Raw genomic sequence first — 17,487 nt, 5'->3', positions numbered from 1 at the left:
ATTTTGTGTGTGTGTGTGTGTGTGTGTGTGTGTGTGTGTGTGTGTGTGTGTGTGTGTGTGGTTGTTGTTAAACACTGATGCTGATGACCTTGCAAAACGACCTGTAGAGTTACAGACCGCCGGGAGGCACAAAGCTTTTAATATTGATTCAGCCACACAGGAGGAGAGTGTGTATGTATCTGGGTGTGTGTGTGTGTGCACGCACGAGTGTGTATTAATGTGGGTGTGTGAAGAAATGTTGCATAATGACGACCGAACCCAGTAATCAGTTGATTCATTAATCAGATGATTATTAGTGTTTGGATGTGTTTGTGTATACATGTGTGTAAATGCAGGGGGACAAATGACAAGGTGATTGGAGGCGGGCTGTGCGTTTGTTTATGTGTGTGCGCGTGTGTGTGTGTGTGTGTGTGAGTGTCCTTTAAAAATAGATAAATGGCGCGCCGGTTCAAGGGTCAAGCCGAACGATCAATATCCACTACTCGGCAAGAGGCCAGAGATTGAAATACACACATGCACACACATACACACACACTCGACCATACACCCACGGCGTGTTGTGTTTGTCTTGTCTGGTTTGTACTGTCTGTGATTCGCAGTCCGGCTTTATTTATTCTGGAACATCGCACTCAGCTATTGGCATGTAAAAGTGTGTGCGCTGAGCATCAATATCAGTCTGGTCTCAGCACCAATTAACAAGATCTAACATCAAACGAGTCCTGGTGGGAAGCAGGAACTCTCCGCATGAACCAAACCACATTTGTATAATCTTCCGTATTCGTAAATCGGGCTCGATTTGCGGAAGGGTGTGGTATAGAAGGATACTTGGATTGGTCAGGTGTTGACTCGTTTTCTATAAACATCAGCTCTGACAATAGTGAGGCTTACATTAATGCGCTCATTTCCGTTTCTATAGTAACAGCTAGCTCACAGGGACTTGTACGAGCGGATGGCGTATACGATGGATATAATCTATAAGATCTAAGGCTAATAATAAACAGATTAAAAACGTGTCAGTATTTTAAGAAAGAAAGAAAAATGTGTAGTCGTTGAGGTGGTGACTTCCTTCTGTACGGAGACGGAGAAGGAGTCTCCAGTGTCAGTCGGGTCCTCCGGGATTTTTGCGATCGCAGAAACTAACGCAAGATCAAGCAAACTCCGCGATATTCGGAGGAGATTGCGCTTTTTTTTTTCTTCTAAATTACCACAGGTTTGTGCCGAGACGCGTCATGTGATGTCATCACAACGCGCGTTCAGCCAGAAGCCCTCGTCAATTCACGTGCGTCGAACACGAGTACAGCTAAAAGGTCTCATTTACCGACAAACATGACTGCGAAGTAGTTTTCCACAAACCAAAAAAATTGCACAAAACACTCCGCAAGTTGCATCAAATTTTATTTTTTAAAGCGGCAGTAAAATCGAGCATTTTTGGCCGCAACAATCACAAGAAAACCTCCGCAAAATCCTGTACTGATCAGTCCGCGAAGTAAGTCTTCAAGTCGGAGAAGTTTTCGCGTTTTCGGGTTTCTCGATAACGTGACGAGGTTTTCATTTTGTGTCTTATTAGGTTCGAAAGAGGAAAAAAAAAAAAGAGACAGGCGAGGGATTGATTGTTTAGAGCTGCTATAACGTAAGTAAATAACAGGAAGTCGTTTCTTGCGTGGACGTTAAAGTATGACTATAAACGGATAAAAAGTGTGACGTACGATCGTGTCGTTATTTTTTTAAAAATGTGTAAAAATGTCATCATTGGCAGATAGCCGTAGTTTAAGAGGAATAAAACATCACACCGCGGTAATTCTGCTCGGTTGTTTTCCAGTCGCGTCACCTGTCGTATTTTATTCCGTATTTGATTATGTTTCTTCGGGGATTGAAACTCACGACCTTCTTTAACGTGTGCCTCGAGGTAGCAAGGTTGCAGATGGTCAAAGATCTGGCCGACAGATCAGAAGGTCGTGAGTTTCAACCACGCGGTGGACGAATGGAGTGTTGAAGTGATGAAGGAAAGGGTGTGTTTAACAATCCTGGACCAGATCCTACGGTTTAAGTAGAAGTAGGAAGAAGCTTGTTTTTTTAATAGGTCCGGCTCATTATTGTCATGGCAAATCAATCACCTAATAACCTATTGGATTGTTCCTGATTGGAATATTTCATATATATATATATATATATAATAGCTGAAATACAGAGCTGAAAGAAAGTTAGTGACTAGACGGAACTGACATGAGGTTTGTTCGAAGTTTAGAAGTTGCTCTATTTTAGGAGCACCGGTGAAAAAGAATGACGATATTTCATGTGATGATTCACCATCCACCTTCCCGAACAAATCCCCTGCTGCTTCCAGTATTTTGAGAAACACTGTCAATTATTCACACAATAGCGAGTAATTAACACTGACTGGAGCAGTTGTTCTGAAACACTACGGGAAGGCACAGTCAAACTTTCGGTGGATGAGCTTTAATATAAAAGCTATTTTAGTAGCCATCACGATTGAACGGGAGTGTCCGGGTTTATCTGCAAAGGGCAGCTGTCACTGCAGGATTTCATTCCAATCCAAGCCCAAGCACAGGAGCGCATGGCAGTCAAGATTGGATGTTCCTGCTGCAGTTTCGTTCGGATCGACGGGAGAAATAAAAACATTGCATCACCAGGTAGGTGAGACCGTAAAACAGCCACACGAGCGGCGGAACGAGCAACGTGAGAAAGCAGTTCTTAGGAATGAACGGAAATGGACTTAGAAGCGATTCAGTACCGAGTAAAAGGACTGCGCGTTTTCACATTTTTACTCAGCGACTTATTTTTGAATTGAATAAACGGATAGACACTTTCATTGATCCCGAGGGAAGTGGTAGCAGATGAGTCTTGCTCAAGCACCCGACGGTGGCAGTTTGACAGTCCCGGGATTGGACGTCACATCCTTCCGATCGGTATTCCAGAGCCTTTATCACTGAGCCAAATGTTGTTACTGGGTGTCTACAGACTCGGAGCGAAGCGTGCTTTAGGGTTGGGTCAGTGCCGCATAGCGACACAACTTTTAAGCTATTCAAGCGTGTGAAAAAGCAGCACAAAGTGCAACATCAAGAATGCATGCCGGCGAGAAGGCTGCTCTTACCACACAAAATCCCCTTCACCCGTTCTTGGGATTTCGCTTAATACAACTCCGAGCGGTGATTATAATCCGTCTGGCAGAACCATGTCCAAAGAAATGAGCTGGGGTTTTAAAGGAACGATAAAACGATGGTGTGAGGCCATATCATACTGATAGGCTTGACTTTCTGGCCTAATATCTGTGCAAATCTGTGCCTCGACACTTCTTATCATGTACGCATAATTGTGTTTATATTTAGAGTATAATAAGATCGACTTCATTAACGGGAATAAAGAGTGGCCTTGGTTTCATTCAACGATTGACACATTTGAATAGAAAAAGGCTTCAAATACATGAAAAATCCCAAATGTGAATATAGGTTGTTTTCTGTTGGTTTAAAATAAAGAAGGGCAACAAAAATACATTTTATTTCTAAGTTGTTTTGTCTCAAACAAGATAGATAGATAGATAGATAGATAGATAGATAGATAGATAGATCGATCGATCTTTTCTTTATTCCCAGGGGAAATTTAAGCGGTATAGAGGTCCGGTATTGACCACAGTAATTGAGATTGTCATTTTATCATTAATCGTACGGCTCTATTTATTACCACTAAAAAAAAAAATCGAATGTTCTTGTGCTTCCATATTTAAAACAAACTCTGAGCTGGTAGTCAAACGTCAAACACGCTGTCTTTAGCCGGTCTCTTATATATAATGGCCTCTTCATTTCCTCTGGACAGAAAATTGAGAATAAAATGGAGGGGGAAAAAATGAATAAAGCGTTCAACGCCTTTGTTTTTTGACTTGCGCCGAGTGTTTTCCTCACTTACTGTGGTAATTTTTCAAAATATAGGCTATTTATTTGTCCAAACTTGTTAAACACTTTTAAAATATATATATATATATATATATATAAATACATTATATATATAATATGACTTCCTACAGTGCATACTGTTCAATGTTTTTTTAGGGAATCTATGAAAAAGAAAGAAGAAAAAAATGCAAATGATCAGAATCCGGACTGCGCAGCCGTGGAACTCTCGTTTAATCAGTGAGATATCAGAGTGAACGTCTCCGCTGACGAACCTTCCTCACTTCATTCGCACAGTCAGAGTTGGCGATCTCATGCCGCGCCCTGCAGAGCGGCTTTATCTGCCCTTCGTAAATTATTAAGGAAATCTGATTTAATCTGATCTGAGCTCCGTACTGAAGAGTTCAGGTGCACGCTCGGACTGAACAGCTGTAGTGAAGGGTCACGGACATGATCAGAGGGGAAAAAAACATCCAACGAGGGTCTCTCTCTCTCTCACACAGACACACACACAGACAGATAAGCAAAACTCACATGGACGAATGGCAACGAGGAGACACAAAACAAAAGAAATGATACGAGGAGCAAAAAGGTTATCGATGATTTTCGGCGAGGACGCACAAAGTCTCCAGCGTGACACATTATACTGGGACGGAGGGAGAAGGACGGGGAGGCCATGATGACAAGATTTAGAGAATAACTCACTCACCAGAGTCAGCGAATTCTGAGGAAACAGAAGGACAGAGAGGAAGACAAACACAGAGAAGAAAGTGATGAAATAAAACCAGAAGCTCAGAAGCACATCATTAACGAATCCCCCCTCCCCCGAGAAGAAGATCAAAAGATATGAATGATCAGTGCACGAGTAACTCGGGTTTAAATGTTACAAGCCTCTGTGTGGGCTGACTTCAGGAATAATCTTCCTTCAAACAGACAGGAGAAAATTCCTGATCGAAACACGCCAGCCGGACGAGAGGAACCGAGGAGAAGTCTTTAAAAATGGAAAAACCACCTGCAGCGGATGTCGTGTTTTCAGCGTTTAAAATGTGGTTCCTCGGAGGAAACGTTCGTTAGACGTGATGGTTAAGATGGGACATGGATAACGTGACATGCCTCTGTCTTCCTCCAGAACTAAACGTGTATGAATTGATCAGTAATGGACCAGCGTGCGCGAGTGTACGCCTGTAAATGCAGCGTGGAGAGATGCTTCGCTTACATCGTGATTCTGATTAAAGCGAAGCGTTCGGTGTAGGGATGGGCGATATGACCAAAACACCGTATCACGATACTAGACCACGTTTCTACCATACACGACATGGATCAAAAATATATAGGTTTCATTTTCTAATTTTCTCCCCACCCTACTTCCTTCGAGACGTCACTGCGGGGGGGAAAAAAAACTGTAGAATCTGTCATCAAATTTGTAATGGTTTTAATGGGAATTGTATTGGTTTTAATGGAAACTGTAATGGTCCCTGTGGATCTCCACTGGTAACTTGTTTCCTTCTATCGGCGGCATGTTATGTCTAGTGGATACCATTAAGGACCAGTAATGGTAATGGTTTTAATGCTTAGCTGATGGTTTGTAATGGTATTTGTAGTGGAAACCATTTGAATTTCTGTGATGGTTTCTATTAATTGTTTGCGCACGAGCATGAGCTCTCAGACACTCATGATAATGCATATTATTATTATTATTATTATTATTATTATTGTGTACCTCAATACTACACAGATAATTACATCACAGTATATTGCCAATAATTGTATATAAAACATAAAAATGAGAATAAATAAGAATAAGATAAATAAGAAATCTCTCCTTTAATGTGGAAAATTAATAAATAGACAGCACGAGTCACGCTTATAGTATACACACACACACACACACACACACACACTCTCTCTCTCTCTATTTATACCCAATCAGCTCTTACACACACTCTGACTCATTCACACAACGCTCTTTACTCATCACATTTATACTGAGAGATACCGTATATATATATAAACATGTTTATTATTCATTATTCAAAACTGCTAAAGAGTAAATAACATTAAAGTTCCCTTCGCTAACATCATTAACAAGCCATAAACTCTTTTTCTTTTCTTTTCTTTTTTTTTTTTAACACGCTTCGAAGGGCGTTACGGACTCTGTTATCGAACGTGCGTTTAAATGATACTTTTACTAACTATTAAAATCACTCCTCTGAGAGAAGAGAACAAGAGAAGGGGGGAAAGTGTAAAAAGAGAAAGAGGGAACTATCATGAACACGAATGTGAACGTCAACAACAACAACAACAACAACAACAACAAAAAAAAACACAATTTCAACAAAAAGAAAAATGAAAAGGAAGAGAAAAAATAATCCAGAGAGAGAAAAAAATGATCGTTATATTTGTCGGTAAAAGTATTGTTGTTATTATAAATGATTAACGATGTTATCAAGGTAACAAAGGAAATTAACACGTATTATGTCTAAATAATAATAATAATAATAATAATAATAATAATAATAACACCATGTTGATAAAACTTGGGTGGTGTTGTCTAAGTATTGGCACCCACTGTCCAGCTGGAATTATGAATTCCTTGGCAAATAACCAGCACAAACAAATCAGTTAAGATTTGTTCCTATTGGATATAAATATAAAATACGTCAGTAATGCAAGCGTGAATTACTTTGTAAACACTGAAGAAAGTGTACTGGTGCTTACAGTATATTCATGGTTTGTTGATGTTAAGTAAAAGCAGTGATCCGTGGTAAATAACTTGGAGTATTAAAATGTTTTAATGACTCGTTTTGTCAATTATTTTAATTGCATTTCTACCCGAGGTGAAGTGTTTACATTTCCCAAAGGTGCAAGGTGCATTTACCCTTAATGGTACAAGTGGTGTTGTTGGAAACTATATAAATAAATAAATAAATAAATAGATAAATATATATATAAACTAAACTAAAAGATCCTCTTTTGGGAGTGCACTGGTGTTTAAGTGGCAATAAGATTCATTCATTTGATTATCTAATTTGTGTGTGTGTGTGTGTGTGTGTGTGTGTGTGTGTGTTACCTTCGCTAAGCGGGTCTAGCGTATGGATCATGAGCTGGAAGATGCTGTTCCTCATCAGGCTGTTGTGCAGCGACGCCGAGCTTCCGCCTCTCTGCAGCCGCGGCTTGGCCTACGATTGGACGAGAGACGTGTCGATCAAACCGCTCTCTACCGTGACTGATCATGAATATATGGCAATGTGTGAAACCCTGATCCAGGACACACCTGAACATGTGAGAGTGAATGAATCATGTTCAAAGTAGGCTGTAGGGTGTAGGGGTGGAATTAGGCTATAGGGTGTAGGGGTGGAATTAGGGTTTTGGGGTGGAATTAGGCTGTAGGGTGTAGGGGTGGAATCAGGCTGTAGGGTGTAGGGGTGGAATTAGGGTTTTGGGGTGGAATTAGGCTATAGGGTGTAGGGGTGGAATTAGGCTGTAGGGTGTAGGGGTGGAATTAGGGTTTTGGGGTGGAATTAGGCTATAGGGTGTAGGGGTGGAATTAGGCTATAGGGTGTAGGGGTGGAATTAGGCTATAGGGTGTAGGGGTGGAATTAGGCTATAGGGTGTAGGGGTGGAATTAGGCTATAGGGTGTAGGGGTGGAATTAGGCTATAGGGTGTAGGGGTGGAATTAGGGTTTTGGGGAGGAATTAGGCTATAGGGTGTAGGGGTGGAATCAGGCTGTAGGGTGTAGGGGTGGAATTAGGGTTTTGGGGTGGAATTAGGCTGTAGGGTGTAGGGTGTAGGGGTGGAATTAGGCTGTAGGGTGTAGGGGTGGAATCAGGCTGTAGGGTGTAGGGGTGGAATTAGGGTTTTGGGGTGGAATTAGGCTGTAGGGTGTAGGGTGTAGGGGTGGAATTAGGCTGTAGGGTGTAGGGGTGGAATTAGGCTGTAGGGTGTAGGGGTGGAATTAGGGTGTAGGGTGTAGGGGTGGAATTAGGCTATAGGGTGTAGGGGTGGAATTAGGGTTTTGGGGTGGAATTAGGCTGTAGGGTGTAGGGGTGGAATTAAGGTTTTGGGGTGGAATTAGGCTGTAGGCTGTAGGGTGTAGGGGTGGAATTAGGCTGTAGGGTGTAGGGGTGGAATTAGGCTGTAGGGTGTAGGGGTGGAATTAGGCTGTAGGGTGTAGGGGTGGAATTAGGCTGTAGGGTGTAGGGGTGGAATTAGGGTGTAGGGGTGGAATTAGGCTGTAGGGTGTAGGGGTTAGGGACTAGGGAGCATAGCTCGGTGTAGTGGAAACGCAGCTCGGCACTGCAGGGGCGAGTAAAGGGCACCATTCGGCTCGCCGCCATGGCAACATGTCAGCGCTATTTGAAGGAGTCAGCTGCAGAGACTCGTGCAGGTGTGTGTGTCTGTGTGTGTGTTTGACAGAGCTTATTCATAAACCTTGAAGTGTTTTAAGGGCAATAATTACGTGCAAACGTGCGCATGAAATGTTCCTTCTCCAAGAAAAACAAAGCCTCCATCTTCTTTTTTTCTTCTGGCAAAAAATGTTGTGTTATATTTTAGCTACAGTAAAGAGGTACGGTATAAACATCACGGTAATGATGTACTGAACAGCAGAGTCAGGATGGTGTTTTTGGATCTGCTCGTATCAGAACTATCGATTAGCCTGGGAACAAAAACGGCTGAGTAATCTCAGCTAAGGCTACGCAATGCGCTTCTTCAGCCAGTGTCCATCCTCCGATTGTTTTCGGCGCTTAAAGGGGAGTGCCTCAGCGCCGTCTAAATGAAGAGCCCAGAACCTCGACGTGTGCAGCCGCGTAACCCGGTTCTGAATCCCCGTAACTTTCCCCAGCGAAAAATTGCCGTAAATGTTTACCTGAAGATGCCGACTGTTTATATAATATCATAATACGTACAGTACGGTAATCATCAGGCACTGCGGTTATCCAAAAAAAAAAAAAAACAACTTTTTTTCCCCTCTGCAATGGTTTATTCTTCTGAATTGGAATCGTGAATTGAAGAAACCGTCAGATGACACGTACACAAAAGACACAAACAACAAACACGCTCATGAACATGCAGACAAAAGACGTAGACTGGACCTACCGACAGTTTGCTGTCGTCCTCCGTCGGCACTGGACTAACCTTTACAGGAATAATATAAAAGTGTGAGAGAGAGAGAGAGAGAGAGAGAGAGAGAGAGAACAGAAGACAAGGACGTGAGACAGGAACAGGTATACACCGTTAACGACTCCACAAAACAGAACAATACACAGAACAAAACAACGACGACGGGTCGTTGAACCTTTAAATCGTTCACGTGGCTTTTATTAGACGCAGGGTTCATGCGGAAACTGTTAGCGGGCAAAGAGACGACGCCGAAGATCCTCACACGGTTTGTCCAGTCACACAGACGTGAACAGAACCCTAATGGAAATGAAATCAGGACGCTACTCGTGTAGAAACCATGGCGACCGTCGGTCAACTTAAACGCAGAGACCACTTTTTTTGTTGTTGTTGTTGTTGTTGTTTTTTTGGTGTGTGTGTGAAGTTTTGGGGTTGGTTTGTTTTCAGACTGCACAGAATTAAACAAATCAAGAGAAATTTTTTAAAAAATAATCATTTTGAAAAGAAAACGTCCGTCGAGGGGCGTGGAGATTTGGACAAAGGACCGAGCTGCGGTGCTGCAGAAACGCCGCGCGGTCTCGTCCTCGGTTTATCGGCGTCGTTAAATGATTTTAAAAAATGGCAGAATGTGCTGGATCAAGCGCTATTTTATAAGCTGCGGAATAAACCGAAACCACGTCGGGTGTGTGTGTGATAAACCCCGTTAGACCTGAAACGGAGTCAAAGGACAGCGCTGCAAACGCCGGGAGTTTTGAAGATTTGGATGAAATCTGGAGGCACATACACGAGACATTTTCAAACTCTTCTTTCTAGAACAATCCGATCGGTTTGCTTTCTCGTGATTTCCACATGGAAGGTTCGTTTATCCTCTTTCCATTGCCGCATTTTTCACCGATGAATGGGGAAAAAAAAAAAAGGAGTTTTGCGAGGACGTTTTCAGCCCAACGGGACCCCTTTTTTTTTTTTTTTTTTTTTTGCGAACAGCGAATGACAGCAAAAGTTTTCGGTCTTAAGTTTCGCTCTGATTTAGCGTGCAACACACAAGAGACGGACTGAAACTGTGTGAATTCGCTCTAAAAGGCAACGCTTAAAAGATGGCGTCTCTTTTTTCTCTGTTATTTTCTTTCAGCTAACGAAGGTTCTTCAGACGGAAAATAACTACCCCCGAGTGAGCGGTAAGAAATAAATAAATAAATACATAAATAAATAAAGAGTCAAATAATTTTGCCAAGATTCCGTTGCAAAGTTAAATCAAAACAAACAATTTAAAAACGATCATTTGCGTACTACCTGTGTTCACCTGTGTCGTGTCGGCCGGCATCATGCGCGTGTGCAGTATTTGCTACTGATCGAGCATTTCAGGCTAACGGTGTTCCAGTACCCGATGCTAATGATCACACAGACAAAGGTGTATTTAATATTACGCAAACTTGCAGATGGATTTTATTTCCGTGAGTCTGAAATCCAGAGAGCATTCATTCCGAATCCTGGATGTTTGCTTATCTGTGACCGGTTTCCATTTTTATTCCCCCGTCATTTTCTCCCCATATAGCAAAAGTTCAGATATGGAAGGGTGAAGCGGCATTAGTGCTTAGCGCTACATTAGCCTGAGCTGAGGTTCCTGGAAGGTCATTTCCCGCAGGTTTTAAATGCAGCAAAATCAATTTCAGGCCTCTTGATGCTCCGGCTCCCCGAAAGACTTTTATTGAGCTGTAATCTTGCAGACAGGGCGAGATCATTCGGTGCGTGCAGAAAAATAACTGCTAAAAATACCACTGCCCATCACGAGCCAGCGAAAGCGCCACACGCTGAGCTCACGCACTCAGACGCCGGTTCGTGGAGGAGAATTTTAAAGCAACGGTCAGCAGGTTGTCGGAGGAGAGACGCTCCTGGGCTGTGTAGATTGATGTCAGTAATTCGTAAAATGCGTCGTATGAAGAGCTTGCATCTCTAACGTGGTGCTTTGGGAACTGACGAGACAAACGCACACAAACAAGAGACACGCAGACTCACACGGACAAGCTGGTTTACCGACGACCGAATCGTTCACGTCGGCGAAATAACGCGTCTCGTCCGGGTCCGAGTGTGAGATTCGAGGTGTTTTTAGCTAGGAGTCAATACAACTAAATTCATTTAGCGCCCGCAGTGTGAAATATCGCTAAATAAATGTCACTTTTGCAACACTGAAGTGCAAATGAATACGTCCGGAGAGCAGGTATTAAATTTGCAGAAGCCTCTTTCTACCAGTTCGAGACCAAATAATACAATTTAGATTAATGTATAACTGTTGGTACGGGGACGTTTTCTGTAAGGACATGTTGATGTAACATTTATGGAAGGAGTCTCCAGTGTCAGCCACGGGAAAGTCTTTTTATGTTGGATGGAGGCTAGTGAGGGGTTATAGGTTTCTAGCTGCAATAACGTACATGAGAACAGTCACTAGCTTGTTTCGTGGCCGTTACACAACATCAGATATAACTATAAATAGATCAAATAAAGATATTGAGATATAGTTAATAAATAAAAATTATTAATGGATTTTAATGGTTATTAATGGTTTAAAACATTTCCATTTAAATTTGCTCAGTACGTACTGAGGTTTTTTTTGTGATTGTTGTACCGTTTTGCTTTTACAAAATTTGCCATCTTTTTTTTTTTTTTTTACAAAAAACACACACACACACACACACACAAACAGACACACACACACACACACACACACACACACACATACACACACACAGCCCTAGTCTCCGAGCTGGTGATTTTCCATTCTGCCCTCAAAGACTCCTGGCGGACAATCAACGACGTCGAGAGGCAGAAAACACACACATACAACAAAGTCACTTGCTAATTAACGACCTGATTTTCTTCAAGTAGAACTCATTATAGGAGACTAATTATGGTACCTAATTACGGCCCTCGTCGCCAACAAAGCAGCACAGGACATCACAGACCCTAAACACACATGTCAGGATGGGGTCCTAAACACCAGCAGTCAGAATCACAGCATTAACTTGTGTCATAGTGGTGAATCATGAATCGTGGTCATAGTGGTGAATCGTGGTCATAGTGGTGAATCGTGAATCGTGGTCATAGTGGTGAATCGTGGTCATAGTGCTGAATCGTGAATCGTGGTCATAGTGGTGAATCGTGGTCATAGTGGTGAATCGTGGTCATAGTGGTGAATCGTGGTCATGGTGGTGAATCGTGGTCATAGTGGTGAATCGTGGTCATAGTGGTGAATCGTGGTCATAGTGGTGAATCGTGGTCATAGTGCTGAATTGTGAATCGTGGTCATAGTGGTGAATCGTGGTCATAGTGCTGAATCGTGAATCGTGGTCATAGTGGTGAATCGTGGTCATAGTGGTGAATCGTGGTCATGGTGGTGAATCGTGGTCATAGTGCTGAATTGTGAATCGTGGTCATAGTGGTGAATCGTGGTCATAGTGGTGAATCGTGGTCATAGTGGTGAATCGTGGTCATAGTGCTGAATTGTGAATCGTGGTCATAGTGGTGAATCGTGGTCATAGTGCTGAATTGTGAATCGTGGTCATAGTGGTGAATCGTGGTCATAGTGGTGAATCGTGGTCATAGTGGTGAATCGTGGTCATAGTGCTGAATTGTGAATCGTGGTCATAGTGGTGAATCGTGGTCATAGTGCTGAATTGTGAATCGTGGTCATAGTGGTGAATCGTGGTCATAGTGGTGAATCGTGAATCGTGGTCATAGTGGTGAATCGTGGTCATAGTGGTGAATCGGGAATCGTGGTCATAGTGGTGAATCGTGGTTATAGTGCTGAATCGTGAATCGTGGTCATAGTGCTGAATCGTGAATCGTGGTCATAGTGCTGAATCGTGAATCGTGGTCATAGTGGTGAATCGTGGTCATAGTGGTGAATCGTGGTCATAGTGCTGAATCGTGAATCGTGGTCATAGTGGTGAATCGTGGTCATAGTGGTGAATCGGGAATCGTGGTCATAGTGCTGAATTGTGAATCGTGGTCATAGTGCTGAATCGTGGTCATAGTGCTGAATCGTGAATCGTGGTCATAGTGGTGAATCGTGGTCATAGTGCTGAATCGTGAATCGTGGTCATAGTGGTGAATCGTGGTCATAGTGGTGAATCGTGAATCGTGGTCATAGTGGTGAATCGTGGTCATAGTGCTGAATCGTGGTCATAGTGCTGAATCGTGAATCGTGGTCATAGTGGTGAATCATAGTCATAGTTCTGAATCGTGAATCGTGGTCATAGTGCTGAATCGTGGTCATAGTGTTGAATCGTGAATCGTGGTCATAGTGGTGAATCATGAATTATGGTCATAGTGCTGAATCGTGCTCATAGTGGTGAATCGTGAATCATGGTCATAATGGTGAATCGTGAATCATGCTCATAGTGGTGAATCGTGGTCATAGTAGTGAATCGTGAATCGTGGTCATAGTGGTGAATCGTGGTCATAGTGCTGAATCGTGGTCATAGTAGTGAATCGTGAATTGTGGTCATAGTGGTGAATCGTGAACAAAGTGGTGAATCGTGGTCATAGTGGTGAATCGTGAATCGTGAACATAGTGCTGAATCGTGGTCACAGTGGTGAATCGTGAATCGTGAACATAGTGGTGAATCGTGGTCACAGTGGTGAATCGTGAATCGTGAACATAGTGGTGAATCGTGGTCATAGTAGTGAATCGTGAATCGTGGTCATAGTGGTGAATCGTGGTCATAGTGCTGAATTGTGGTCATAGTGGTGAATCGTGATAATAGTGGTGAATCGTGGTCACAGTGGTGAATCGTGAATCATGAACATAGTGGTGAATCGTGGTCATAGTAGTGAATCGTGAATCGTGGTCATAGTGGTGAATCGTGGTCGTAGTGCTGAATTGTGGTCATAGTGGTGAATCGTGATAATAGTGGTGAATCGTGGTCATAGTGGTGTTTACAGTGTTTTGTTTAGTTTTTTTCAGCACATTGAGCTGGGTTTACACCATACAGTTCTTGTACAAGTTAGACACGACTTCACACTCACTGACAATTTTTTTCATACTGTGGCTAAATCTGATAGTAAATTGAGATGAAGGTAAACGACAACCGAGCCGTCAAGGTTACAGCCAGACCAAAAAAAAATCCATTTCCTTTTATGCTGCTCTAAAATAATGGACGTGGAACGCAGGAGAAGATCTCAATCTGTGTTAATTTATCTGCAGTGGAAAAGAAAGTCGATGGGTAATAAATGAGTAAAACAGTTGTGGGTTCAGGCATCATTTCTTTTACTCTTTTTTTATTTCAGTGCTTGTTGTGTAGTACAGCGTCAATTAAAATCAAGACCAGAGTGAGGAACACATCTGGTTTTTCCTGAAAATAGAAAGAAGTTGAGAACTTTGGATGGTTTCATGAGAATTTCTTCCTCACAGCCATGCAGTAAAATGTTTGGAGTACTAGAGAAGTAATGGCACCCTCCAAAATAAAGAAAGGAAAATGTGCAACTGTTATTAAAATTAAAACTGAAATGTAATACAAAGAAAAAGCTTGCTTTTTCATTACATTAAATGAATTCTTTGCCGTCATAAGGACCATTTGTCCATGATTTCTGTTCTGCCAGATGCTAACCAAGCTGTCACGGTTTCCACCTTCACGTCACTGTTCCCGTAGCAACAAGCACTCGTGTTTGTTTTGGTTTCTGTTCTAGTCCTGTCTCTACTTCTGTCCAATCTTTGGTTTGTTGCCTGACTGTGTTCACCTGTGCTGTGTTTAGTTCGTGATTAGTTTGCGTCTATCGTGCAATTATTTACTGTAATGCCTAGCGGTCAGTACACAGCTAATCTCAACGTTGTATAATTGATGTACTGCTCACTCTACGCTGTGGAGGTCGTGGTGTACACACTAAACAAGCCATCGGGCGCTACTTTCACCTGTACTTTCATCAGATCTCATGAAAATAAACACGAGAGCTCTCATCATGACGCGGTTGAGAAACTGGACACGATTTTGTGAGGACTACCTTTTCTACAAAGAGAACTGGAGGTAAAGTGCAAAGGAGCACAGCTCTTTTTGATACTGTGCATAACCGTATGTTATATATTATAACGATTAGGTTATGACCTGCCAGAGAATTTCTCATTGGCTGTTCTTGCTACTTGGCGTAGAGGTGCTCATCGCCGAGGACACCAAATAGGTTAATAAATATTGACGCGTCCGTAGTAGCTCGCAGACGAAGAAAACTGTGTAGCGGCGATGTCTTTTGCCAAGCTTTGGGGGTAAGGGAATGGAGTTGTGGTTTGTCGTAGATTCCTAAAATTAGTCTGGAAGAGAGGGGGCACGGTGGCCTCGCGCCTCCGGGGTTAGGGGTTCAAATCCCGCCTCCGCCTTGTGTCTACGAAGTCTGCGTGCTCTCCATGTCCTTCGGGGGCTTCTTCCGGATACTCCGGTTTCCTCCCCCAGTCCAGAGACATGGTGTGTGAATGGATCCTACAATGAGTTGGCACCCCATCCAGGGTGTCCCCTGCCTTGTGCCCCGTGTTCCCTGGGATAGGGTAGGTAGGATAAATGTATGGATGGGATGGATAGTCTGCGACCGGGCAGTTGGAACTAAAATTGTGGCATATATCCAAACTTTGTTTTCCGAGGTTGGTATTTCAGCGTCCTTCCTGGTTTAGACCGTCGCCCGTTTCCCTCATCTTCTCTTCCATCAGTGTTTTGACCCAAACTATACACTTGGAATGTGCCTCACCCAAATAAATCTCATATGGAGTTTATCTCTACTCCCCCCCCCATTCCTCTCTCTGTTTGGATCACCTGCCAATTCCAACCCACCACCTCCAAGCTCTGCTTGCGGTCTAACACGTGCTTCCACCGAGAACATCATGTCGCATCACCCGGAGGACAGCGCTATCCGCCCTCTTTAGTTTGTATGAGCGCACAGATTCCAACGATCAAGTCATGACTGATGCTGTGATTGACAGCGAAGAAACGATATGCCCCTCCCTCTCACAGAGCACAGCCAAGTTTGCTCTCTCGTCTCCCGGATGGCTGCGGCTCGTCATAACGACAAAACTCCTTTCAACTTTCCCATTTCGAATTCCTTAAACTGTTTAAAAATCCAGTTTGTAAGGCTATGGGTCTCTGACTATATCTATTTATGATGCACCACCAATAAACGGGGCATGTCCTTCAGTACATCTATGGATTACTAATGGATTATTAACGGATTATAGCTGGGATGCCTCGAGGACAGGGTTGGAAATCAAATCTCACGAGACAGCCTGAAAATCTCCAAGACACTTTTCTCTTCGCTGCACTCCGATTGCACTGACGTTTCCTTGCATATATTCGTACTATTAATCTTATACAGGGGCTTTTTTAAAAAAAAAACAAATAAATAAATAAATTAGAATAAATCTATAGGACAGATTCTTCTAGCATATCCTTGGATTACAGTTTATAATCTTTCTCTCGAGATTAGCTTATTCGTCCGATTAATAAAAGCCTCGGATGTTGAATTTTACAGCGACAGATTGCAGTCTGCACTCCGGAGCTGTTTATTAGAGCAGTTCTCATCTATGCTAAGTGAATATTAATGTGTACGATGAAAAAAGAAAAAAAAAAAAAAAAAAAAAAAAAAGCCGAACGTATCGTTTAGCCTTTACGTGACTCAACAAGTGCAGCATATGGACCGTATCTAAGATATAAACAAGTGCAGTCTGTTTTAGTGGTTTCAATCTGTACATCTGTTTCGCAGTGAAACAGGCAGACTTTACAGCACAACAGTGAGTCAGCTTGTAGTCATCACACACACACACACCTCTCGGTGATACATGCATGTCAAGATCACCTTGAGTACGCGCCGAGCTCCTCTCGCGTTCCCAGGCTAAAGCCTCTGGACGGCCATTCGAGCGACTTCAGTGAGTCAGTTCAGTCAGTTGGATAATTAGCCTTTCTGTGATGTAATTATCGAACCTGATTGCAATCAGCTCTTTCTCTTTCTCTGTAGCGCAGAGCCAGAACCGCGCAAACATCACATTCACTCACACACACACACACACACACACCATACGAATCGAGGACCGAACCGTCCAGAAGGTCATGCAGCGGCGTCGCTCATCGAGACGGTCGACGCGCGCGTTAGCGTTAGCGTGAAAGATCTGTCGAAACAAATCATCTCAACAAAGAAAAGCTCATATTTATATATATTGTAATCAGTTGTCAACTTATAACTGTTTAATAGGGTCAGAATCCCGTCAATAGACTTTCACGCGGAAGACACGGACTACTTTGAGCTACACGGAGGAATCGGTGAACGTCGTGACACACCGAACCTGACGTCTTAATTAACAAAGACGGAAAAATAGGTACGGATTGTAGCTCCGCCCCTAAAGCCGAGCTCATTTTCCCGTACTTTGTTGTATCTTCTTGAACACTTGAAGCATTTTTTCATGGCGTAAATGAACAGATGAGTGAAGAAACAAACAAG

At 42.8% G+C, this 17,487-nt stretch overlaps 1 protein-coding gene across 1 annotated transcript in view; it reads right to left on the bottom strand.

Moving 5' to 3' along the window:
• The window catches only part of LOC108260976 (sodium/potassium/calcium exchanger 2), a 53,558-nt gene that overhangs the window by 22,488 nt on the left and 13,583 nt on the right, over positions 1–17,487 (bottom strand). Inside the window, exons 3-4 of the mRNA XM_053677716.1 lie at positions 9,004–9,042; positions 6,976–7,084 (exon numbers count right to left, since the gene is read on the bottom strand). Coding sequence (XP_053533691.1) covers positions 6,976–7,084; positions 9,004–9,042 — 148 coding nt within the window. The remainder of the gene's footprint in view (positions 1–6,975; positions 7,085–9,003; positions 9,043–17,487) is intronic.

The sequence above is a fragment of the Ictalurus punctatus genome, chromosome 29 (genome assembly GCF_001660625.3).
Source record: "Ictalurus punctatus breed USDA103 chromosome 29, Coco_2.0, whole genome shotgun sequence".
In the NCBI taxonomy this organism is placed as follows: domain Eukaryota; kingdom Metazoa; phylum Chordata; class Actinopteri; order Siluriformes; family Ictaluridae; genus Ictalurus; species Ictalurus punctatus.
Note: the sequence above shows the minus strand (reverse complement) of the source record. Positions and strands in the feature narration are given on the sequence as shown.